This window comes from Kryptolebias marmoratus, linkage group LG17, assembly GCF_001649575.2.
Source record: "Kryptolebias marmoratus isolate JLee-2015 linkage group LG17, ASM164957v2, whole genome shotgun sequence".
Lineage (NCBI taxonomy): Eukaryota > Metazoa > Chordata > Actinopteri > Cyprinodontiformes > Rivulidae > Kryptolebias > Kryptolebias marmoratus.
The window spans coordinates 23857836-23882766 of NC_051446.1; the positions used below are offsets into that span (position 1 = coordinate 23857836).

Here is a 24931-nt window from a genome sequence, read left to right on the forward strand (position 1 = left end):
GTGTATCGTCTGCATAGCGTTGTAATCATAAAATATACTCTGTTTGGGATGTTGGCTCTTCATATTGTATCATTTATGATGATTACATATGGTAAAACACAATGCTCTGTACCTGTGGAGAGGAAGAAAGTATTTTCCTGAAGGTTACGCTGGTGAACACCTTTGAAGCAGCTGGAATTTACAATTTCTCTCAGAGCCTTAATTAACCACAACATTCTTCCTTTTTGACAAATTGGAACGTCAGAGGAAGCTTCGGGGATGGCAGTAATGTGCCCCAGCTGGTTTAGGTGTGGTCAGCAGAGAAAGAACATGATGAAGAAACACCAAAAGATGTTGTAACAAGCTTCAAACCTGGCAGGCTGGACGGAGTGATAACTAAAGATCAAAAAGAAAAAGCAAACAGGAAGTGATACCAAGGTGCTTCGTAATGTTTCAGCATGTAAGATTCACACACCCTGGGCTGGCAGCAGACCAAACGAATGTTCTGGGGACATCTGAGTCAGCACTAACTGTGAGTTTACAGCCTAATATGGTGGCGTAGATTCTCAGTCATCCAGGTAAACCCAAAAAAGGGTTAGAAAACAAAAATAACTGGACTTCTGCTCTGCAGCTGAAGACGTTTGGGTCCTCATCCGAGGAGCTTTCTCAAATCAGAAAGCAGAGAGTGTGGAGTTCAAGCTTTTAAAGCTGAGATGATGTAAACTGGATTCACCTGCAGATTAACTCTCTCTCCTCACAACAGAGGCTCATTAGGGCTCACAGATGGGCCACTCTGGTCACATGAATGTAGGCGCTGATTAGAGAGAAACTGACTGGAGATCAGGTATCTCCTCGGATGAGATGCGAACTGCTACAGAATAAAAGTCCAGGTGCTTTTTTAACCTTTTTTTTTGGTTTTAAAATGGTTTCACAAGCAGGGAGGACATCGTTCTTCCAAACTGGGAGCTGGTTCCACGAGAAAACACTCCGATATCTGAAGAGTCGGATTTCTATTTTTGGAAGCTCTATTGTAAACCTTCGCCATGTTTGGTACTACGAGGCACAGGAGGTCTGCTTTTGTCTTCTGGCAGCTGGAAACATAATTTAGTTCTCTCATACAGTAAGTCCCAGTAAACAAGAGGGAAAGAGTTAATGGCTTAGAGGATAATGAGCCTCTCTTTGCAAAAAAAATGGGAGTTTATTCAAATTCAGGCAACAAATTCGGAAAGTTCTTTTCCACTTATAATTAATTACCTTTTATAGAAAAGCTGATTGCTCAAAAATGTGTATATAAAAATTACAAATATCTGCATAAAATTAAGAAATTGATCCAAATGACTCTAATACATTAACAGAAAAGGCTTTTATTAAGAGAAGCAAAAAAAAAAAAAGTTGAATGTTCACACTTATGTTTAAAAGTAGTTTAATGTTGCTTTTTAATGATTAAATTTAGATATTAAAAACAAAGTAGTTTGGGTTAAATATGTGAAAAATTAGGCAGACTTTACAGATTGCATTTCAGCATTGATGTCATGATTAAAAAATTACTGGCATCTAAACGGCTCAGAAAGAAAAAAGTGCTGGAAACACAACTCTGAATCCCTTATTTTGTATTTTTGTGTCGTCTGTTTTTGTGAAGATTTCATGTGAGCAGAATGACTCGACTGGTCTAACTGATCGCCAGAAAAACGTTCAGTAAGCCAAAGTGAGAATGCTGTTTATATGTATTTTTAAAAGGAAGAGAGGGAGAGTCTGGTTGGTTTCTGCTTGGATTGCCTCACACACCCTTTTCCTCAGAATCTGAAGCGAAACAGATTACCCGAGACAACACTGTGTGGTAATCACGTTATCACCCCGTAGTTCAAATAACACCCGGCTTAAACAGGGTCTGACAAAGAGGCTTTTGTAGGCGAAGCACAAACATGGAGGCTGTAAATTACACCGAGAAAATGGGGGAGATCTCCTCCAACAGGCAATGCTGTTTATAAGATGAGGGGTTTGTTTAAGGTGGAAAGTGAGAATGAGCGCTTGGAGGCAGAATGTTATCAGTTTTCCCAGATGTCAGCAGGTTAAGGCTCCGCGCCCGACCCTCTAATCGCTTTAAGAGTGATTCAACTCTTCAGTGAATAATGGGACAACAAGAAGTGAGTGTTGGACCATCCTCATATAAACTACAAGAGGACAAATTAGTGCTACAAGGTAATATGAAAGACTTTACTAAAAAGTGTGTCTATGTTTATAGATCTGCAGGAGAATGAGGTTGAGGTAAAGATGTGTTCGTTCACTTATCTTCAAAAAGAATGTATAAAACAGAAAACTGTAGAAGAATAAAGAATGAGAACTGCAGCCAAACACGTTTCAAACAAACACGGTTATCTTAAGACCTAATTCAATATATGGATGTAATGTTGATCTAAAAGGAAAGGAAAGGCTGACATATTTTTGTCACATTTCTACAGGATCCAGGATCAGAACATCCCTTTAGAGCTCCTCGTTTGGTTTGATCAATTGTTTCTTGTCTTTAATTGCTTTGTTTGCTGCTTTATTTTCTATTTTATTTCATGTAAAGCTCTTTGGTCAGGGGAAGACATTTCAAATATGCTTTTTAAATCCCTGCCTTGTCAGTTTTGTTGTATGCAGTGAGCCTCCATCTTCCAGGCGGTGTTTCTCTTTTAAAAATCATTCCTACAGCTTTGGGCTGCAACGCAGTTTTAGATTCTGTATGTTTGACAAATGATGAGAGGTAAAGGTAAAGGCCTAAAGCAAAATAATAATTCTTTAGCCCAAGATGAAACTGTGAATATATCGTCATAATATCATACTGATGGGCAGCGAATAAACTCTCTGAAACTGATACAGAAGGGAAAAATTCAAAGTGTTTATTTACAATAATTATAATGTGCAGAAGTGGAGCAGGGGATCCTGAGGTGTGGTCACTAGAAAAACAGAGAGAAGGAATCTTCCCTCAAGGTATTTGTAAGAACTTGCTGTGTCTTACTAACTCTTGCTTCTCTTTGAGGAATGAGGAGAGGAAGCGAGGAGCCAGGAGTCTGAGGAGGCGATCGTGGAGAGTGGGCAGGCAGGTGGGTGACTGGGGAGTATTTTCCTTCTTAGGGGACAGACGGATGGAGGAAAACTGATTCTTCTACGACAATGAGCATGAAACGGGATGATTTTCCAGCCATCAACTCACTGCAGAAAAAAAAACGATCTGACGGTATGGTTGGAGACTCATTGGTGACTCAAACTTGTGAGAAAATATGTAAATTTTCTGTTGCAGTCCCACTGAACTCTGAATGTTTGCAACCAAGTGACCAATGAGCCGTGCGGCTGCCTTTTGAATTGCCATTTTTTTCCTATTTTCATGTTTACAGCTTGCAAAACTGCATTATTGGCTGTGGACATTATTTTGTTGCCCACTTTGGCACCCATCTCCATGTTTAGGATTTAATCTGCTGCAGCACAGTGCTGAAGGCAGACTTGAACCAGTTTTTCAGTAAATACTATTTATCATCAGCGTGGTTTCTAGAGCAGGACATTTGCCTCAGATGTTTGCTGTTAAAGGAGAGCTCCAGTGAAGGTGTCTAAATCCAGCTTGAGACGCCCACAATGACGCAGATTTATTTTTAACGGGTTCAAAACTGAAGCGACAACGCCGAGCGCCTCGGCGACTCACGCAAAAGGCCCGGCAACTAATCACAGCTCGGTGAGATCCCACCTTTAGATACAGGTATGACACCTGGAGCAGGGTGCGAACCAGGAAGTGCAGAGTAGCAGCTCAGCCTGCCCACAGCACCACCTAGAGGCAAGGGGGGGAAAATTAGGGAAAAATTATGAGAGAGGCTGGGAAGATTTCAGATTTCAGCAAAGAAATCTGGCTAACTTTGGGTAAATTTTGATTTCATCACAAAAAAGGCACATATGAGGTCAAGAGCACTTTGCTTAATTGTGAGATTAATGTGAAAACCTAAAAGGTTCAACCAACATGTTTACACAAGCAAAATTTACAGGTGCGCAATCAAATAAGTATTCAAACGATAAAAATGATCCTATTTGGCTGAAGCTTCTGCAGTGTGATGGTTGTTTTATTCCCCAGTAATTTAATTTTTTCACAATCTTTGGTTTCTCCTAAGGCATCTGGATAAAGATCACCTTCCACTTTAATGAAGGTAGTCAGGCAGATGGTGTTATCTAACACTAATGTTCTTTTTCTCCTTCTTTACAAATCTCTATTGTTAGAAATCCTCAGACGTGAGACAAATAACTCTCTCCTGAGTGTCTACAAAAGCTTCTGGGTCCAACCGGACGGAGCGGTGGTCACTGCAGATAAAAGGACCTCAGATTGATTGAGATGCACTGATTCTGCTATGAAAGGAGCTCAGGGCTAAAAAGCACCACGTGCAGATATGCATTACAATGGAGTGAGAATGTAGAGACAGCTCTAAATGATAGAGTACAGCACATGCAAAGACCATCTGGATAATTCAGCAAAAAAAGATGCTGCGGGGGATAGAAGCTTCCATCTCCAAGAGTCAATGTGAACCAAGAAAAAAAAGCTTTAAAAACTAATGTCTCAGATTTTGTGAAGTGGATCCAGAGTCTTTGAACCAGTTTATGCTCCATGAATGATAAATAGTTCTCTGATGTTTTGCTGCAAACCAGAAAATCAGATTTCCTTCTCATGTTTCCACCTCTGAAGGTGCAGCAGTGATGAACGTAGACCTCTGCTGGTGTTTCCAGGAAAGTCATGAGTGGGATTGTAAAGAGGGTCCCGGGTGTCGTAGTACTAAAGCATGCAAGTCCAAACTCGTTAATTCAGGTTTCACCCACGCAGCCACCGAGTTTAGTTTGTAATAATTAAATGATTTTGTCTATTTTTGTTTGTTTTTGCATCTTCCATGTTTAAAAATGCAAATAAATCTCTCATTTGAGGTAACAACTAAGAAAAATAATGATAAATAAAAAAACACTTAGATGCAAGTCTTTAAATCGGATTTGAGCCTCCTCTTTAATTCCACTTCCTGTCACTCGCAGGAGGACTCAGGTGGTGGTCATCCAGTTAACCGCTCAGGGAGTGCAACGAAGAGCGGCCCGTGTCGATGAAGATGCAGCTGAATCAATGTTAATCTCTAACCCCAACCCTACCAGATGTGTCTGGCTGTAGCTCCTCCCCCACCTTCAGATTTGATCAATTCAAGAGCGTCACGTTGAATCAGCCCTCCACTTTTCATGTCTGTTTATGCAAACAAATTACTTCTGCATGCTTTGAGGTATTTTAGCCATTCGTACATCAAATCAGGAGATGAATGTTGTGACTTTTAATTTTGTAACTTTTATACTTTTCACAAAATTACACTAAATATACAAATATTTGCCCCATAGAAATAAATCCTTCAGAATCATTCTTCTGTTTAAAATCTATGTCTCTATATTTGCTCTGTTTTTGTCTGATTAGTGCTTAAACTAACCTAATTAGCTTAATTAGCTCCAGCCCTGCTAATTTTAGCTTCTAGCTAGCCTCTTGCATCTTTCAGCTATTATTTTAGTCACATTCTCTGTTTTCCACATTAAACACCAAACAGCCGCAGAGAATCCTGCAAATTATTAGAAGAGTAGAGTTAAAGTTTTTTTTGCAGACATTTTGGTTTAATACGAAAGAGTTAAACTTTGATGTTTCTGAACCGAAGAGCAGAAATCTGCCTGTTGGTGTAGCAGAAATATTTCAAACACATTTAACACCAAATTAAACAGATTGGAGCTTTAAAAAGGAGTTTGTTAGGTGGGTTTTTGGGAGTTTGAGTTGGGAATTTGAAGTGAAACAGGGAAGGACTTTGGTGGAAGTGCAGCTTATCTTTTGAAATATTTGAAAAAGTGACAAAAACTTCAGACGCTGACTGATCAGAGGATGTGTACTTCACAAAGTATTTGTACGTATGGACACACACACACACACACACAGGTGTACACACAACAAGGAGCTCCTATCTGCTTCCACAGGATCTGTTGTTGCCATGGCGCTGCGCTGACTGCACTCCCTTACGTCGCCATGGAAACGACAGGCACCGGGGTGTACGTGTGAAGTGGGTCAAGAGCAAACAGGTAAAGTCACCTTAAACAACAGAAACGCCTCTCAGGTTTACAGGCCTCCAACGGCAAACCAGACCCAGATCCGAGCTTTGGCAGAGGGAAACGAAACCCCAGATTAGTTAAACCCGACTCGTGGAATCCGTCACCCAGACCTCAGGCTCATCCTCGAGATAACTCACATCGACCTCCGTCAACAGCAGTGAGGTTACACAACAGGGAGGAGAGATGGAAAATACTCCCAGAAAGGACAGGTGAAAAAACTGTAAGTTAAATAAAACAATAAACCTGCTTGAGATCATAAAACTATATTTTAAACTGGTAGCAAACAAATCCTTTGAGTTATTATTCTTTAACAAGCACACACTCACACACCTTTGATCTTGTATTTCTGAAAGCTACAGGTCAAAATGAGCTTTATGTTGTGGATTTAATAGAAAAGAGGCTCCATCTAGTGTTGATAAGTAAAACAACAGTTTCTGGTGAGCTTTCTGAGTGTTGCAGAAGAAAAGCTCGCCTGAGTTTTATTCTGAAGCAGAAACCATGGCCTCCCAAACGCTGCTGAGAAAATGTGTCTTAAAATATCTGTAAAACGTTGCACTAGTTCCTGACAGGTTCTGAAGTCAAAGGTGAAAGAAAATCCAGTTTTTAGGCCATGACTGCTCAGTGAAGCATTGTTGTACTCAGATACAAAAATGGCTTCATGCGGCCTTTCACGAAAAAATATTAAAAAATTACAAATGCAACAAAGCTCGTACAGACCTGACTAACTCAACAGTTTAAAACAAAACAAAACAAGAAAAGTCTACCTGTGGAAATGGGGTTCTATAGAGAGGCTGTGAACAATTATTATCATACCTGTCGTAGACAGCTCTTTGAACAACTTTGGTTTGGAGAAAAAGACTAATTCTGACCTTTTGACTTTTCCTTCAACTACATTGATTCAACAACTAATTAATTAAAGTAATCATAGTTAAGCTGTACGGATCAACCACATGATTAAAAATACAACGTTTGCGTCTTAATTTCTATGCTCAGTCATGTCCTTTTTGAATTAAGTACACACACAACTTCTTCGGCGTTCTAAGCAACATCTTTTTACTTGTTTAACAGGCTTCTGCAGAACATGAAGAGGATATTTAACCATGAATCAGGTGTGTTGGAGCAGAGAAACAAGTAAAACATGCAGGATAGAAGCCCTCGAGGACCAGGGTTCCCCTCCTCTGCTTTAGACTCACATTCATTGCATAAAAATCTGTTGAAATTTCTATGATTTTAAGTCTTAAAATGTACCCAGAAACATCTGCTTTGGTACAAACCCATCATGAGATCACTAAAGTTGACATTATAGTTAAATATTTTCCTAAATTGGGTTCAGCCTAAATAAATACTCCACTCTCAGAGACTATCAGATGCCAGCTGTTTGATGTAAAATCCTACCAGACATGCAACAGGCCGAGTGTTTGCACTTTCCGAGCAGCACCTGAAGGCAGCACGCTGCCCACCTTTGTTGTTGTCCTCCCCCCCGGTTCGGTTCTGGTCTCCAGAGCGTCGGCCCGCCGGTGTCTGCTGGAGATGGAGGCGGAGGAAGAGAAGAAAGTCAAGTTACCCTTAATTTGACAAGCTTTCACAGGAAGTGAGGTGGGAACATCTTTCAAATAAAAGCCTTGAAACGTCTGCACCTTTTTGTTTTTGTTAGCTCAGATGTTAAAGGGACATTTGTTAAGGGTTGTAATCATATTAAAGCTTTGTGTACTTTTAATTTTTAAATTTGCATTCCAAATCTACAGCAATGTTCAGGCCTTAAAGTTAGGAAAACCCCCTTTGAACAACACTGAGCAGCTGTCAGATGCTGAACCTGAGCAGTTAAATATCGACTACTAAATAATCAAATCATCATGTTTTGTTTTAATAGGTTTGAAATGAATACTTTAAAGATTCTGCTCAAGCTCATTCTGACAATTCAAGACTAAAGAAGAGAGTAGTAAATCGTCATCATCACTCATCATACCGTACCCCATTTATACACGACAATAACATGAATGAATCTGAAACTATCACATAAAAGGGTGAAGCTGACATAATAAAATCTGTTGTCTAAAGCCTAAAGTTCAAGTACTGAAGCAATAAAATAGACGTGAAATGGAATACATACGATCTAAAACAAAATAAGAGCATTAGTTCCCAAAAACGGGTATTTATACAGGAAAGATATGTTATGTAATAAGAATTTAATTTACATTATGTTGATTGGGAGCTGATTCTGATGTAAATAAATAAAAAAAATGATACAAGAGACAATAAGATAATTTAAAAGGAAAAAAAATCTAATTTGGTTGTCAAAATAAACCCTGAACCTAGGAAAAGAATATCTGGATCAGACGTGGAAGCTCAGTTCTGGCACTAATGAAAAAAAAAAGATTATCCAAGTCAAAAATATGAAATAACAGCTCAGAAATATGACTGAACAAGTCATAAGTATGACTCAAACGTCAAAATTTTGGAAATGGCATTTTCATTTATGAAATACTAAATCTCTTATCTTAATTATGAGATACTAAGTGATGACTTAATATGACTTTAATCATAAATATAAGATGCTATGTCCTAATTATGAGATAGTATCTCATACTTATGTGGCGCTGAGGTAAATTTGGATATATTGGTAGAAGGATATTAGAGCTGCAGCTGCCAGAAAAAAGACAAAGAGATATATGGATGCAATTAGAGAGGACATGGACATAGTTGGAGTGAGGACAGAGGACACAGGACAGAGAAAGAAGAAAAGGGAATAGCTGATAGAAAAAGAGGAGCTAATAAATATGAGATACGAAATAATATTTATAGGATGTAATTTCATCATCATGACTAATAATATATTTTTTCTTTAAAGTAGCAGAAATGGGCTTTCATAAAACATATTTAAAGCAGTAATTAAAATATACAGAACACATTAAAAATGCTTTAAAAAAATAGGTTCCTCGAGAATGTCTTTTATTTTGAAAATCTGGCCGGAAATACTTACCGGTACTTCTGTTAGCTTGTCGCCGCTAGGAGCGACTGAAGGTCTCCCGCCTCTTCGGACACACCTTGCAGAACGTCGCGCACGACTCACGCGCGCAGGTAAAAATGCAGTTGAGCAGCCGGCGGAGGCTCACTTCTCAGACGCCGGTTGTTGTCTAACGTTTGGAGAAGAAAAAAAAAACAAAAATAAAAATAAAGGAGCCATGAAGAAACATTCGAGTCCCACGAAACAGCAGCAGCATCCGCCGCCGCCGCCGCCAGTCGCCCCGGTTCCGAGCGGCGAGGTTTCCGTCCAGCAGCTCAACAAGATGCTGTCCGACAGCAGCGGCCTCTACAAACTGCCCACCGAGCACTTCAACGAGGTGTTCCCCAGGATTTACATTGGGAACGGGTGAGTCGTTTTACCCAGGAAATGTAAAAAAAAATTGAAAATGACCGTCTCGTGCGCTGACCGTTACCCCCCNTTCCCAATGACGACAGTGTCGCATGCCGGGCAGCCCGCGCTCAGGGCGGGCTGCTTGTTTCGGCGGCTCCGCCGGGATCCTCGGAGAAGCGACAGCCTGTTGTTGACAACAAAACAACCGTGTTTACCGCACAGGTGGCTGCCGTGACACCGCAACACAACAGCGGCTTCGTTATGTTTAAAAACATTAAAAATGTCGGCGCCGAGCAGAATTACTCAGGCTTTTTACTGAATAAATGGGTGTTTTGAGAGGAAAGCCGCTCCCCTCTCCTCCAGCTGGGATGGAGGCTCATCGCGTCCAAATGGCCTCATTTGCCTCTTTAAATATAAAATAATAAACCACAAATAACAGTCTTTCTGTAGGCTGCTGCTTCTGAGCAGACTGGAATAATATTAATCAGAATGGCTTGTTTATTATGATTCTTTAAGGTCCCTGATTACAACTTCTTTTAGCATTTTTATTTATTTATTTGTTACAGGTTATTTCCTCATTAACCCCTAAATGTTGCCAAAATATTCTACTTTTAATCCCCTTTCAGATGTTATCAAATCTTCCAAAAAGTGTTTTTTTTGCCATTATTTCAAATTTACAAATCAGTTAGCTAAATATATTTACCTCTCTTACATTATTGTTGTTTTTTTTAATTCTGAGTAGAGAAAGTTTTTTATTTTTATGATTAGTGTTTATATTTGATTGATTAATTTGCTGAAGATTGAGATCTAAACCTGCAAACAAGATGGAGATCTGAACTAAAACCCTTAAATTAGTGTTTTGTGTGTCTGCCTGTCTGTTAGCAAAATATCTCACCAACCACTGGATGGGTTTCAATGAAATGTTAGAAAGTAATGACTGGGTTGACCTTTGTCAGTCCAGTTCAAGATGGCTGCCACTGCTAATAAACATTGCAACACTGATGGAGTTATAGCCAAGTTAAAATTCGATGTGGTAGTAGCTGAGGGTCATCCTCAACGCCTACTCGAACACAAGGTTTGACCAGAACGGCCACAACTCTGTCCCCTTTCATCACAGGACGGTCTTAGTTTGGGACTGGCTGCGGGTGATAGGCATTCCTTCAAGCAATGCCAGGCCTTTAATGAAGGGAGCATTGATTCTCCTTTTTCATCCATCCATCCATCCATCCATCCATCCATCCATCCATCCATCCATCCATCCATCCACTTTACCTGCTTCTCCTTTCCGGGGTGCGGGGAGCTGGTTCCTGTCTCCAGCAGTCACTGTGTGAGAGGCGGGGGACACCCTGGACAGGTCTCCAGTCCATCACAGGGACACATAGAGATAAACAACTATTCACACTCTCACTCACACAGTTTTAGAGTTACCAGTGAACCTAACCTGCATGTTTTTGGTCTGTGGGAGGAAACCAGAGTACCCGGAGTAAACCCACGTGCACACAGGGAGAAGATGTAAACTCCACCCAGAGAGGCCGGGAATCGATCCTGTGACCCTCTACCTGGATCATTTCCCCTCAGTTAGAAACTTTGTAAAGGAAAGGAAACTTCTTTCACACAGCAGTGTAAAACATCTATGTGACGTATATAGTTGTCAGATTCAGTATCTAGTTGGAAATGTCCTCTGCGTGTTCGTGTGGCAGAGATGTCCAGCAGGGAGCTGGTTGTCTCCGAGCTGTCCATCACGAGGCTCGGCTCTGCTGGCGGAGTGGTTGAAGATGACTGCCTGCTGGCGCCGTGGCTCCAAACAAAGGGCAACACTGCGGCTGCGATTCAGGGTTCGGGTTTTCTCTGAGGGAGATGAGGGTTTGATGTCTGATGAAGAAGTGAATGCGGTTTCCTCTTCAGATCCTACATCGATGTTTACAGACGTTTTTTCCTGATGCATTTTCTTAAAGACTAAATCCAAAATAAGAAAAACTGCTCCGACAAGTGGAACATTTTTCACTTTTTGTTGCCTATAAGAGATGGACGAAGGACCACGATGTTCACTTTTAGTTCACTGACCACATCAAGCCTGGACTTTATGGTGTTGTCCATCACTATCTTTGTTTTTGAGTTTCTGATGGAGAACCTTTAGGCCACTTAAAGGCAACATATGGCCTGAGGGCCAGAAGTGGCCCTTGGATGATTTCCATCAGGCCCTCGATTTCTTTAAATAAAAAAAAATGCAGTGTGAATGATGAGTGCTGAAGGAGTTGTAATGGAAATTTGAGGATTTCTCAGACAAGAAAAGTTGATATTGATTGTTTATCAGCACCTTCTTTAACCATTTCCACCTCAGGGACCTGGTAAGTAATTAATTATACCCTGACCGACACAAAATGAACCAAATCAAATGTACAGATTAGGTCAGTGTGGCTGTGAGGCTTTGTTTGATAGTTTATGACTCAAATTAGAACAAAAAAAAAAAAAAAAAGAAATCCGGCCTGGAAAATATTCATTATAACAGCGTCTCCCAGGAATTTGTCCCATTTACTATTTTCGGGCATAACGTATAGTTTGATTGCAGCAGATTGTAAATCAGTATTTTATTTTCAGGTCATGACACAGTTCAGTTAATTCTGCAACGTTTTAATGGCTCCCCAGCGAAGGCAGAGCAATCATGTTTTTGACCCGCTGGACGGATTTGAATGAAACTCAGTGGATACGAATCCATCGCTGCCGCATGGAAGCGACGTTTGCTAACATAAAAACGGCTACAACTAAGTCAGGTTTACAGATACTGAGCTGAAAGCTGGCGTGGTAGTAGCTGAGAGTCGTTCACATCACATACTCTGAGTGGGACTTCTCACAGTATCGTATGAGATTACATATAACAGTATTTTCAAAGATATGGGCTGAAAATGGCTGCCACTCAGGCCTTTAATCCAAAGTTTTGCCCCCCCCCCTCTCCTTTTCTTTGCAGATCCACAATCTCCCAGATGTTAATTTGTGAGTCAGTTCGGTGAAGAAGACAATGAGTTGAGCAGCACTCGTGTTTGCTCAACTCGTCCGTGAGGTGTTTCCGTTGATAAATGGATTACGGCCGCGCTCTGCAGACCTGCGCTGTTTTCAGATCAGTTGTAGTCAGCACTCTGACACCCGGCGTGCGCAGCCCAGGGACAGGTTTGAGGTGTGGTTGTTTGCTGTGAGAAATGCTCGGGCTCTTTGTGAAGCTGCTCTTTAATAATGGATGTGTTGGGACTGCAGATCCCAGGGTGAGGAGGCTGGGACTCAGGAAGGAAGGAAACCATTGGCTGTGAACCCAGCTGAACCCTGAGTGCCTCCGCATTGGCTTCTTGTGTAGAAGTAGAGTAAAGTGTGCACACTTCACTACTCTTCACTCTTCAAAATGCTGGAAATGTAAGCTTTTGTTGAATCATTCATGAGCAGCAGCTCTGTCAGATCGCACACAGGACTCTGTGAATGAAACCGAAGAAGACGTCTGTTTGCTCTGCTTCATCTCTGCCCTTCATTTGACACACGGGCAGATGGGCCTGCTTCGTCCCGGGGTTTTTTATTAGTTCTTGGAGTTGGGGAGGGAGGGGCTTTGTTGTCACCATCTCCAGGGATCCGCTCGGGTCACCCAGCCTCGCCTCGCCAGCCTTATATCGACTTGAAGCAGATATAGCAATAAAGGCACACAAAGCTGTCAGAGCGTGCACTTCAGATTTATAAAGATTTATGGTTCTGAACTCAATGTATCTTGCAGGATTTGTACCAGAACGTTACCATCATATGAATAATTCCTGCAGAAAGTAATCCCTGGATTGATCTACAGCTGATTAACTTTTGGATTCAAGATGGGCAAGGAATACACACCAGAACTCTACCATCATCATAATTTGTCTCCCTTTCAATTCTTTTGAAAAATAGACATTTTCCTTGTGTATAAACTGCTATATGGTGTTGTTGTTTAAACCTAAATTGCGTCCAATTAGTGAAGCTAAGTGCTCCATAAAACCTCGAGACAAGTTGCAGCCCTGCCACACAAGGAGACGTTTTACTCCCAATCAATGGGCAGGGCCTTCAGCCAGGTCGGATGGTAAAGAGGAGTCGGGCTCTGGGCCAATGAGTCCGGAGCTGCCGGATCCTGGATGTCTTTGTTGTAGTTTGTTAGCTGTGTTGTTGTTCATAAAGACAACGTTTATTCGACTTATTGTGTTCTGGAAGTAGAGAGGATGTAGATGGAGCCGAAGCTGCTGGTGGATCTTTTTCATTTAATAGTTTTTTTATTCTTTTTGTTTTTGCAGTCAGTCTGTTCTTTCTCCTTTATTGTGGTCTCATGATCCTTGCCCCTTGTTTGTTCAGTACAGATGGTATTTTCATTTGCTTTTATCTGAATTAGTATGAAATCAATCAGTTAAACGTCTCATTAGAAAATCACAGGAGAGTTTGTGTCTCCAGCATGCGCTGATGCAGGTCGCTGTAATAAAGCTGCATATTTCTTGGAAATGTCCCTGTGATAAACCAACATGCCTCTTTGTGCATTTTTATTGCTGTTAAGCAACAGCTTTATATTCAATTCTACGTTTTTACAAGAGTACAAACCTATTTGAAATGCTGCAGGATCTCCTCCCCCTCGTATGGCAGGACATCAACAACCTGCTACATGATTGATCTTAACTCTGTGGTTTTTTTTTAGCTCTAATTATTGATCTGGCCCTCTCAGGTTTGTTGCCCACAACACGATGCGCCTGCAGAAACTCGGCGTGACGCACGTCCTCAACGTGGCGGAGGGCACCTCCTTCATGCACGTCAACACCCCCCCGGAGTTCTACGCCGGCACGGGCATCACGTACTTTGGCTTCTCGGCCAACGACACAGAGCGGTTCAACCTCAGTGCCTTCTTCGAGGAGGGAGCTGATTTTATCGACAAAGGACTAGCACACAATAACGGCAAAGGTGAGCCGTTATTTCCTCGTACCTGATGGGTTAATTTGTTAAACCAACAGTTTCCCAGTCTGCCTAAGAGCACCTAAAACCAAGGGGAATAAAGAGATTATTTTTAAACAAAAACCTTTCAGAGGTGGAGGAGATCAAAACGGTAGCAGGAGGTCTTTCTGGCTTTAGTAGCTCCTCGTATGGCTAACAAAAACTAAACGGTTTTAGGGGTCTTTTAATAATATCATTGAGGCTAATAGTGTCACACTCTTGATCCGTGCTCCTTATTCTGTCATCACATCAGATCTCTGGTTGTCTACACTGTCAAAAAGGCTTTTCATGCCTGTATCTCAGATTAGTTAAGTCAAATACTGCTTTTAGACTGTTAAAAAAACAGGAATAACCAGGAAGCTGAGCCTTAAATTTGGTCTAACCACCTGATCAGGTGTGCTCTGCTGGGACCACGATTTATCTCCAGTTTGGACACAGGAAAGCATCCTTATTACCAGGCAGTTTGGCCAAACCTGCTCCAGCGTGGTGGTAAATGACGAGTCGAGGAGAGTTGAATCTCTGCAGGAAGACGATGAGCTCTGTGCTGCATTAGCGGTGGCATTTTGTGACTCTCAGCTGCGAGCTCTGAAAAGGTCACGGCCAGGATTTTTAATGAGGAGCTGCACCGATGCATTCTTTCCAACACAAAGGCTACAGTGTTCTCAAAACAGATCAGCTGATTAAATCTGGGCTTAGAAATGATTTCATGCCAGTCCTTAAACGAGGGAAGTGGAACCCAGTCATTCATGTGGTAAATGTGAGGCTGCCAAGAACGACTATTTTTAGTTGGATTCATTTATCGACTTATTCTTTTTGATTAGTCGATTAATCTAAATGACTAAAATCTAAAATCATAATCAGCATTTTTACAGAACATTACAGAATAAAATAATGCAAAGACTTGCGAATTAAAAGTACAAATTATAGGTTTAAAGAGCCGACTCCGGCACGATAAAATAAATAAAATGAAACTTTTATTTAATGTATTTGGAAATAAAAAGTCTGAACATTTAGCAGGTTATAAGGACACTGTTTATAAGAACAGCAGCAAACTGAGGGGAGAAATCTTTATGCAGGAAACTAAACGGCAGAAAGAGAAACTGAAATATTTAAAATGTTTAAATGGAGACTGTAACATTGACAAATGTCCTTTTCACTCAGCCTCATCTTTCCATATCATATCTGAATCAGATTTATTAATTTTATGTATTAAATATGAATTTGATTGGTGTGAAATTTATTTATTTTGCTCGTAACTGCTGTATCTATCAGAGTGTTTCCCCTGATAAAACGGACAAAATGGGGCCAAAAAGAAATCAGGAGTTTTAGCATTTTACTTAAAGTACTGAGAATAAGAGACAAACAGAACAAAGCTGGTGGGAATCGGATCTCGACGGGAAAACAGAACTTGACACAACACCGGTCCGATGTTAGGGAACATGGGCCCAGGTTCTGCTCTTAGGTTTCCTCAAACATTCAGTTATTGGAAAATGTTTTGGTTTGCATTCAGTGACAGTAGTCCTGCAAAATAGAGTCGAAGGAGGGGTTTGTTTTGGTGTAACATCCAAAAACGTCTCTGTTCAGCCACAAATGTTGTAAATATATTAAATATTCTTCATATTAATACAGCACAATCCAAATCTGCCATTTTCAGCATGTAGGTTGCAAAGTAGGAGATTGTTTTTTTGCAGTTTTGTCTTCAAACGTTGATGCTTCGTTCTGACTGTCAACATTAATTAAATCAGGCTGAACTCAGAAAAGGCAGAAACTGGCGAAGTTCAGTTTCCAGAGAACAAAAACAGAGAACTTTAAATCCAAAGGGGTGAGAAAATGAGTGAAGTTTTGTGCCGGAGATCCGGCGTGTCTAACGAGATGATACACTGGATTCAGTGGCAGGCGGGAGGATTAGGCGCCGAGGAGGTCACGCCTTTGGCAGGAGGAGATCCCGGTCAATACAGAAGACGAGAGACGAGGAGAGGAAATGGTATAAATAGAAGGAGGACACAGAGAGGGGTTGGGCTTTAAAGAAAGAGCAGAATCTGCTCTGCTCTGTGATGACGGCGTAAAATAAACTCATCACAGGACAGTAAACATGTCGTATGTCCTGAACACGCACAGAAAACTCTCCTCTCCGTCGGGGCGTGGCTTTGCTGAAGCAGTGAAGATGATTGACTTTGCTGAGTCTGCAGCAGAGGTCAGGTCTTACATTTGCATCTCCTGGCAGAGAAACTGCTGCACTCAGCAGCTTGAGTTACAGCATGTTTCCAACTTTTGTTTTCTTTTTTAATTCGTTTCCTCCTCCCGAATTCTTTATTTCCCCCTTCAGCCTTTCTGCTTTTGTTCTTCAGCACAAGAGTAAAAAAAAACATTGAAGGATGCTTTAAATGTTTTGATTTATGTGTAAAATTTAAAAAATGGTTCATTTAAACATGAAGTCTGGAAACTTCATGTTTCCTGGTTGGTGATTTATTTTTCAATTAGTATCATGGAAATACCCATCCTTCTGCTCCCACACCAACAATTACTGTTTTTATTCCCAAACCAAAATAAGATTGAAGTGCACAAGTTGTTTTTTGTGTTTGTTTTGCAACAATATTAGATTTAAAAACCTAATGTTCCAGTAAAATGTAAACTCAAGCTCAGGGAGGACTGAGTGAAAGAAACTAAAAAAGCTGACAAAGCAGCAGAAACAACAAAGGCGGCAAGAACCAGAACGGAGAAAAACATAAAGGAGGTTTTATTTTTTCAGTACTGAATATTTGATCGAAAGCAGAACTATTATTTAAACTTTCCCCCTTTTAAGGGATCACAAACTAACTGCAACGCAATAACAAGTTGTAATTATATAATAATTCAGAGCGACTCAACATTTTAGTTGCTCTGAATCAACAAATTAGTCATTTTAACCCAATTTATGAGTCAAAACTCAACCCAGTGTGTCGGGTCGAACTGATAACTGAACCCTGCTGAGTTAAAACTACTCATTGTTTGATCCACAGCTGTGTTGTTTTATTAGTATCCACGATTTGCCAACATTTGACTCTTTATGAAATCCAAAATAAACACACACTAGCTCTAGATAGTGGCTAACAAAGACTGCTAGATATTTATTTATTGACTGGTAATACCAACATTTAAGCGTCTCTTCTTGTTGTCCTGTATTCTCCAGGGAAGGTGTACGTACACTGCAGAGAAGGCTACAGTCGCTCCCCCACCATGGTCGTTGCTTACCTCATGCTGCGCCACAAAATGGACGTCCGAGTGGCGCTGGCCACCGTGAGGCATAAGAGAGAAATCGGCCCCAATGATGGCTTCCTCCGCCAACTGTGCCAACTAAACGAGAAGCTGGCAAAGGAGGGCAAGCTGAACGAGGAGGTGGGCAAAATAAAGAGCAAATGAAAGCAGCAGATTGATGAATATTAAAGAACCCTCTGGCCCGTCTCTTCACACCCGGCCTTTCACTGAGAGGCCCGTCCCACCCCGACCAAACCAGCACCCATCCAACATATCAGGGGTATTCTGAGACACACATACATTACTCCTCAAGCTTCTACACACTCACCTTTACTGTTTTTAATTCCTTTTCACTGGTATTCTCAAAAACAACAAAACAATCCCCAACTTCTTTTTTTTTTACTCTTATTCTTCACAGATGTTCAGATATTTCTGCCTGTTTGTATGGAAAGCCCTAAATTTGTGTAATTTTTTTTTTTATTTGGAGCTAAGGTACTTTAAGCATTCCTTTGAATCCCACAAGTTAATAAGGTGAAAACTTTTAAAATGTCCTCACAAATTTATACAAAGCAGAAGATTATAGCACAATCATTCCATAGTTTTCCACTGCCGGAATGTCGGAGGGCACCAGAAACTCCTAAACACTGGAAGCGGGTTGCCACACGATGAAACGAAGACGGAAAGAAATCCCAAACATTCCACGAAAACCGAAAGACGACCCGACTCAGTCCTAATCTTTAATTCTGCGCCTCCTGCAGATGTTTAATGCACAACACTCGGATGCATCCCGGAGCGGTGGCGCCGCGTCACGTTTCACTTTTGGCCTCTGGTTTGACGGCGCTGGCAGTGAGAGTGATTGTTGACACGGAGCAAGCGGCTGTAAGGGTTGAGCTAATTAAAAATAATGAGCTGTGTGGTGAAGCTGTAGGTAACTACCGATGTGACAAATGTTCCTTTTAGGCTGATTGCGAGCTCAGTTAGACTCCACAGCGAGACAACATCAAATACCCTCTGTTTTAAGACAGAAGTATTTGGTAGTGATTTATTTAATCCACCAGACAGAGTCGTAGTATCTAAAGTCCTGTTTTCTAATTAATTATGTTACCTTACATGATTAGCATGATAAAAACTGTACATGGATTTAATTTGAGCATCACACTTAGAAAGCACACAGTTCGCCGAGTTATCCCAACAAAAGGAACCTTTTCTTCACTGCCTTTAACCATTTCACAGAAACAACCAAAGCTACTTTCATTTAAAAATACTTTAGTGTATTTAAAAGGAGAAACTCCCCATTTGATAAACTTCTTCAGCTTCTGTTGCTGTTGTTCTGTTTGTGCAGAACGTTCCGTCTTTTCAACGAAACAAACCCGGATTCATCTGGTCTGTGTCAAAAAATCCGTTTTAAAAAGTCAGCAGCAGTGTTTCTGTCCAGACAACAAGGCTCACTTTATTTCATATTTTCTTTTTTTTTTTAAGGTCATCAGGCTCAGGACTTCTTGTAAACATGAGGTTTATGTTAACTATCCATATTTTCTTCAACACAATTGACTGATTTTATCACATAAACTGAAATTTCTCCTATCAAATTAACATAACAATAACAAAAACAGCAATTAAACCTCATAAGTACACTTTAAATGAGTTTCTGTTTTGCCCGTCTCGTTAGATTTTTTTAATAAGTCTTTGCTAGATGTAAAAAAAAACCCCATCAAATAATCTAATAGGTTATTTTGGACATGTCATGTAAAGATGACATTATGTGGATCTGGTTTTTTGTCTTTTTTATCAAGAATGCATCAGTTTGTCTCGACTGAGCTGTCATGCTCCATCTACTTTGAGCTTGGCTCTTATCGCATATAATTATGATTATTTATTTGTGTACTTATATTAGTTTAGAAAACATGGCTGAATAATTTAGATTTGAATGTCTTTTTTTTGGCTGGAAGATGAGTTACTTACATCTTATCAGCACAGTTCTAGTTGATTTTAAAGTAACTCTGGACTGAAACATTGTTTAGTAAATGTATTTTTTCTGCCCTTTTACCTCACGAGCTCAGTTCCGTTCTGTTCACGAGGCAGATAGCTCCGTAACAACCTTAAATCATCTAGTTTGACACAAAACACCTTAAGACTGTGTGTGGAGGAAACTGCTTTAACTGTTTAAAGCTCCTAGACCTTAATAAAGTTCCAGCACGGTGATAGTATAAAGAAAAGGTCAGCATGTAAAGAAGCTGCGCGACACCCAACATTACGCTCACATCAGCCATCCGAGGACTCTTCAGCTGGGAAGGATGCCATTAGCTCAGAGAGGGGTCCACTGCCGCTTCAGCAGGTATCAGATGCCACTGTTTCATCAACACAGTTTGTCAGAGGTCCACTCGCCCCAAACACACAAACAACCCCCTTGTTTTGTTTGTAAACACGAAAGCATTGCAATATATGTCAATACCCTATCAGATATATAAACAGAATGTAATCACATGTAGTATGACTAACCCGACAGTGCTAGTTGCATATAACAGCTTTAGTTCAGTAGTATATTTTGTAGTTAATGACAGGCTGTACACTAAGCTGAACCCAGTGATGGAGCGTTTCCTGAATGTGGATCACATCAGATTTATGAAAGTGGAAGAAAAAAAAACCCTGCACTGCAGCCTCTGTGTCCCACACCTCAGACTGTATATTCAGGTGGAAATACGATTAAAGCTGTTTTCCACCTCATTAATGGCACTATTTATTCCTTCTTTGATATATCTGTATACATTTGAGTATATATATGTATACTGTATATACATATTTATTTGTTGACATATATGAATGTACAAGCAATGTGTCTATAACCTGTAGGTATCGTCGGTTTGTCCTTTAATATCACCTGTATGTGGAGAAATCATCCATTCTTTGTTTGACAACAAACTACATGTACATTAATGCTCAGATATGATGTGCATGTAAATGCTGTTTAATTCACTTACATTAAGTTTTTTTCGTGTTGTGTTCTCTTGTATTTTGTGCTTTTTTTTTGTGATTCCTCGGTAAAAGACAGCAGGAAGCAAGTGGCAGCGTGCAGCGTTTGAGTTATCAGCAGACACGGATGCTCTCATATCCTCACACGTTTACAACCTTTCCAGCCCATCTTGGATCTTGTTTGCTTTGTTCTGTTTGAAGGAGAATGAAATGATTGCGCTGAAGCATTTAAGTCCAATAATATTGTAACTACCTGCATTCATTTCACTCAAAGTCTCACAGTTAGGCGGCTGATTTCTGATTTCTGCCTGTTAAAACCTCACTGAAGTGTTTTTGCACTAATCAAACAAGTTTAGACCTTTAGACATGAAGTTTATTCCTGTAAAGTTTACACTGATCTTCGCCTCCAGCTGCAGATGTTGTCGCGTTGCTGGCCCCACCTGCTGGCCAAAACACAAAACAGGCTGCAATCTACCTAAAGCCTATAGTTTTATAAATAATTTGTGTTTCAAGTCAAAAAATATTGCTTAAAGACTTAAAATTAGGTTCTTCTGGAACTTAACTGTTAGAATATTTCAGCTTTTCTTTTAAAATTTGAGAAAAATGACAAAAACTTGACGCCCCTAACCTCCTAATGGTACAAATTTTCATATGTTGCGGTTCAGGAATAATAGTTTTTAATAATTTCTGAACAGAAATACAGTTTTTAGGGAAAATAGAGCAGGAAGTGTAAAGAATGAGTATACGTAAATACTGAGCTAAAATGTAATATTTAGATTTCCAGACGTTCACTGACATGTTGGAGTTGTGCAGTGGTGTCCCAGTCGATTCGAGAGTCCATCTTTAAAGCTGCACATTTGATTTGATCACAAACTCTTTCTTGTCTTGTGCAGACGCTGATCATGAATCAGAAACTGGAGTTCCAATTTAAGATCGTCATCGTTTCCCATCACCTCGTCCTAAAGCCCCCACCACCACACACAGAAAGATCTGCTCCACGTTCACCTCAAACACGACCTCCTCTGGTGCAGAAAAACATTTTAAACCGGCTTTGTTTAGTCAAATGGTTTGGGGCTTTCCGTCTGAATGCACAAATTCAAACTAACACAGAATTTTACACTCAGATTTTCTCATCGGGGCAAAAGTTTTCAGCATGAGGTCCAGCAGAATCAGCTGCCTTCACAGACCTGCTTAAACTAAAGTCAAACAAACACTTTCCAGTATTTTCTAACAGCGTTAAAATGACTCAAATCTCCTCCTCGATAACAGATGAACACTGCCGCCTGTTGCTCCACCCATGTAGTGGTTTGTACACTTTGTTTTTGTTGTTTCTGTTTTTGTCACACTGAAAGGTACTCAATGCAAACTATTAAATTAAACACAAAAAGGCGTCCTGAACTAAATCAGATGGTTCAGTTTGAGAGTTTGAAACAGAGGTACGCACTCAATGTAAACAACTTTTTACCTGCATGCTTCACTCAACGTACAAATACATCGGCTCTTCTTTGGACGTCACTGTTGTTGACCTATTTTCAGTCCCTTTGGCTGTTTCTGCAGGTAAACAAAGGCACGTAGTAGTTGGCGGCCATTTAGTTAATAAATCTTTAATTTACACACTCTGACATCGATTTGAGAGAAATATTTGGCGGATTTTGTTCCGACTTTGCAGTGAGTACCTTTTTAAGTTTGTTTACAGCGTTATTCTGTGGATGACGTGTGTTACCATGAATGTGAAATGCCATTAATCTGTATCGGTGTATATGCTGAGTATGTTACACAAGGATATTGCTGCATTTTAATCTCTTAACCGGCCTGTATTACAGTGTTAAGACTGGACAATGTTTGAATGTAAAAGTTAAAACTGCTGATGTAAAATGAGTTTTTTTTGTTGGTGTATTTTCTCCTCCAAGTGATATTTAATTCATTGTCCTGTTACAAGGATGTGGGTATCTTAGAAGTTTATTTATTTCTTTCTTTTTGTCTATTTGTACAGCAGGAAACGTAAATTAAAGTTTGCTTGTGACGCACTTCTCCAACCATTCAGTTAAACGTTGCCGCGTCATTATCTGTGTTGCTCTTGGATGAGTCACCTCCAAAATGGCAGCCGGAGCTGGGCCAGGCTGTAATTGGAACTCATTAGCTCCGTCAAACGCAGCCAGGTAGTTGTGTTTATTATCACAGAAAAGTACCTAAATTGACTTTTTTAGGTAATTTCCTGTGATTTTCGCTCAAATTCTCGGTCCCAAGCGGTGAAGCTCGGCCATCTGTTGTCCAAACGCTGGCACCGCGGTCAGTTGATATCTTCCAGCATGGAAACTCATCTGGCTCACCTCCTTTAAATTGTCCACTGTGTAGTAATCTCTACCCTTTAGTGCTCTTGAGGGCTTTCAAACATATGCTGGAAATTACCCACGAGTACCGTTTGGCCCAGGTGACACCACATCTGTCGTCATCTTCTCGCCTCCGTCCTGATGAACGGCGTAACGCGGGCGATTTAGCACAAACGAGCAAACTGCCTGCCTGGTGGCGTTTCTGTTTGTGTAAAGATGCCGCAGATATCTCCACGTCTCTGTCATCTCGATGAAGCATCGTCACCCAAAGCCTTACAGCACCGACCGATGTTTTTGAGTTTGTGTATTTCACTTCGATCTGTCGGAAGGGACGGCTCCCTAATGAAGCGAGATGTTGTTGAAGTGCACTTGATTTGAAATTATTATTTTTCTTACCTTGGAGAAGTCCCTTCTTTCTTATGTTTAAGAAATAAACGGATGAGATATTACCATCTCAGAGTCATGAGTGTCTTTATTCTCACGTTTGTGCTTTAAAGCAGAGAGAGAACACGAGCAGGAAAAGCCCAGAAAATTAAAAATCTCTTACATATTTTGAAAGTTGACCCTAGTTGCTTTAGAAGAAGGGTGAAAATATGAAACAGGAAACAAAATGACTCGTATTTTTACTGGAAAATTACCTTTTAAAGAGCAAACATCTCAGGAAGTAGTAGTAAATAATCCGACGCAGCTGTCTTTTTTTAAGAGACGCCACGAGATGAGAGAGTCTGAATGTTCAGGATAAAAAAAACGCTTGTTGCTCCGTCTGTGAGGGGTTTTATCACGCTGCTTTTAGGTGATCAGAGTGAGTAGATTTCATCCCATTTTTAGTTGGAAAAACAAGCCTAGGTTGCAGATTTATTTCATAAAAGAGCTGTTGTGTTTTTAAAGCAAAGGCAGGTTGTATTTTATCGTTTAGAAAGACCAACAACAACATTTGCTTGTGACTTCAGGCCGTTTAGTCTTGATAAAGATGAGATTAAATCAACAGAAAGACGGGAACAGAAGGTTTAGTGATGGCTCAAAGTCTGCACATTCATCTGTTTCAGGAACTGAGCTGAGAGATGAGACGAGATGAGACCACACAGAGGACGATTACTTTATAAAAACCAGAATTCCTGCATTTTGATACCATATATCAAAACGTTCAGCTCATTCAGGTAAAGGTTGCTCTGAATTTCCTTTTATATCCTCCAAAAACATTGTTCTCTTTGAAATCTGATTCTGTTTTTGTTTAGCTACCATTCTACAACTTTTAGCTAGCCTTTTGCTACTTTTAGCGTTTAGCTGTTCTGTTTCTTTTAGCTTGAAAAGCTCACTTTCAGCTCCTTTTGCAAATTTCATCTCAAATATTTAACTTTAAGACCTGATGTCTCAATTCTTTTGTCTTGATATATAATTTTTTGTAATCTTAAACCTTCACGCTTTATATTGCCTTTAATATTTATTGATTTAGGCAGAATTAGACAGAATAAGAGAAGAAATATGCTGAAATGTTTGGGAGCTTTTCAAACTTTGACCCTTACAAACGTTGACCACTAGGTGGAGACAAACCCCAGTTTAAAGTAGAAGAAGGTAGAGGACTGATGGGGAAAGTCAGAGGGGAAATTACATCAAGAGCAGGAATGAGACTGCACAGAAAGAATGAGGAAACCTTCCAAGTCCGAGTCTCCAAGTGTTGATGCAAATGCTATTTTATGTTTCACAAGACTTGACCTGCACACCTGGGATGGACCAGGAACACAGCATGACATCCATCAGTGTTGCTGAAAACGCTCGTCTCTCCTCCCTGTCTACCCTCTGCACCGCTCCTTTTCTTTCCACGCTCCTTTGCACTGCAATTACTGCAGGCCAGCTGTGTGGTCCCTCAGGGTGAAGCAGCAGGCCTCCCAGCTCCAGCTGAATCAAACCATCGCTGCATGTTCAGAATTTCACACAGAAATTTAAGCTGCGTCCCAGCAAA

At 40.4% G+C, this 24931-nt stretch overlaps 1 protein-coding gene across 1 annotated transcript; it reads left to right on the forward strand.

Moving 5' to 3' along the window:
* The first annotated feature begins 9144 nt into the window (after positions 1–9144).
* dusp3a (dual specificity phosphatase 3a) lies at positions 9145–23423 on the forward strand. The gene is made up of 4 exons (XM_037980601.1): positions 9145–9478; positions 14175–14407; positions 17607–17812; positions 21535–23423. The coding sequence occupies exons 1-4, from the start codon at positions 9291–9293 to the stop codon at positions 21796–21798; spliced, it is 891 nt and encodes a 296-aa protein (XP_037836529.1). The 5' UTR covers positions 9145–9290; the 3' UTR covers positions 21799–23423.
* Positions 23424–24931: the final 1508 nt, after the last annotated feature.

Coding starts and splice junctions, on each gene's coding strand:
- dusp3a (XM_037980601.1), top strand. CDS start 9,291: ATGAAGAAACATTCGAGTCCCACGAAACAGCAGCAGCATCCGCCGCCG. Junction 9,479..14,174: donor AGGATTTACATTGGGAACGG/GTGAGTCGTTTT, acceptor TGGCCCTCTCAG/GTTTGTTGCCCACAACACGA. Junction 17,813..21,534: donor AGGGCAAGCTGAACGAGGAG/GTGGGCAAAATA, acceptor TGTCTTGTGCAG/ACGCTGATCATGAATCAGAA.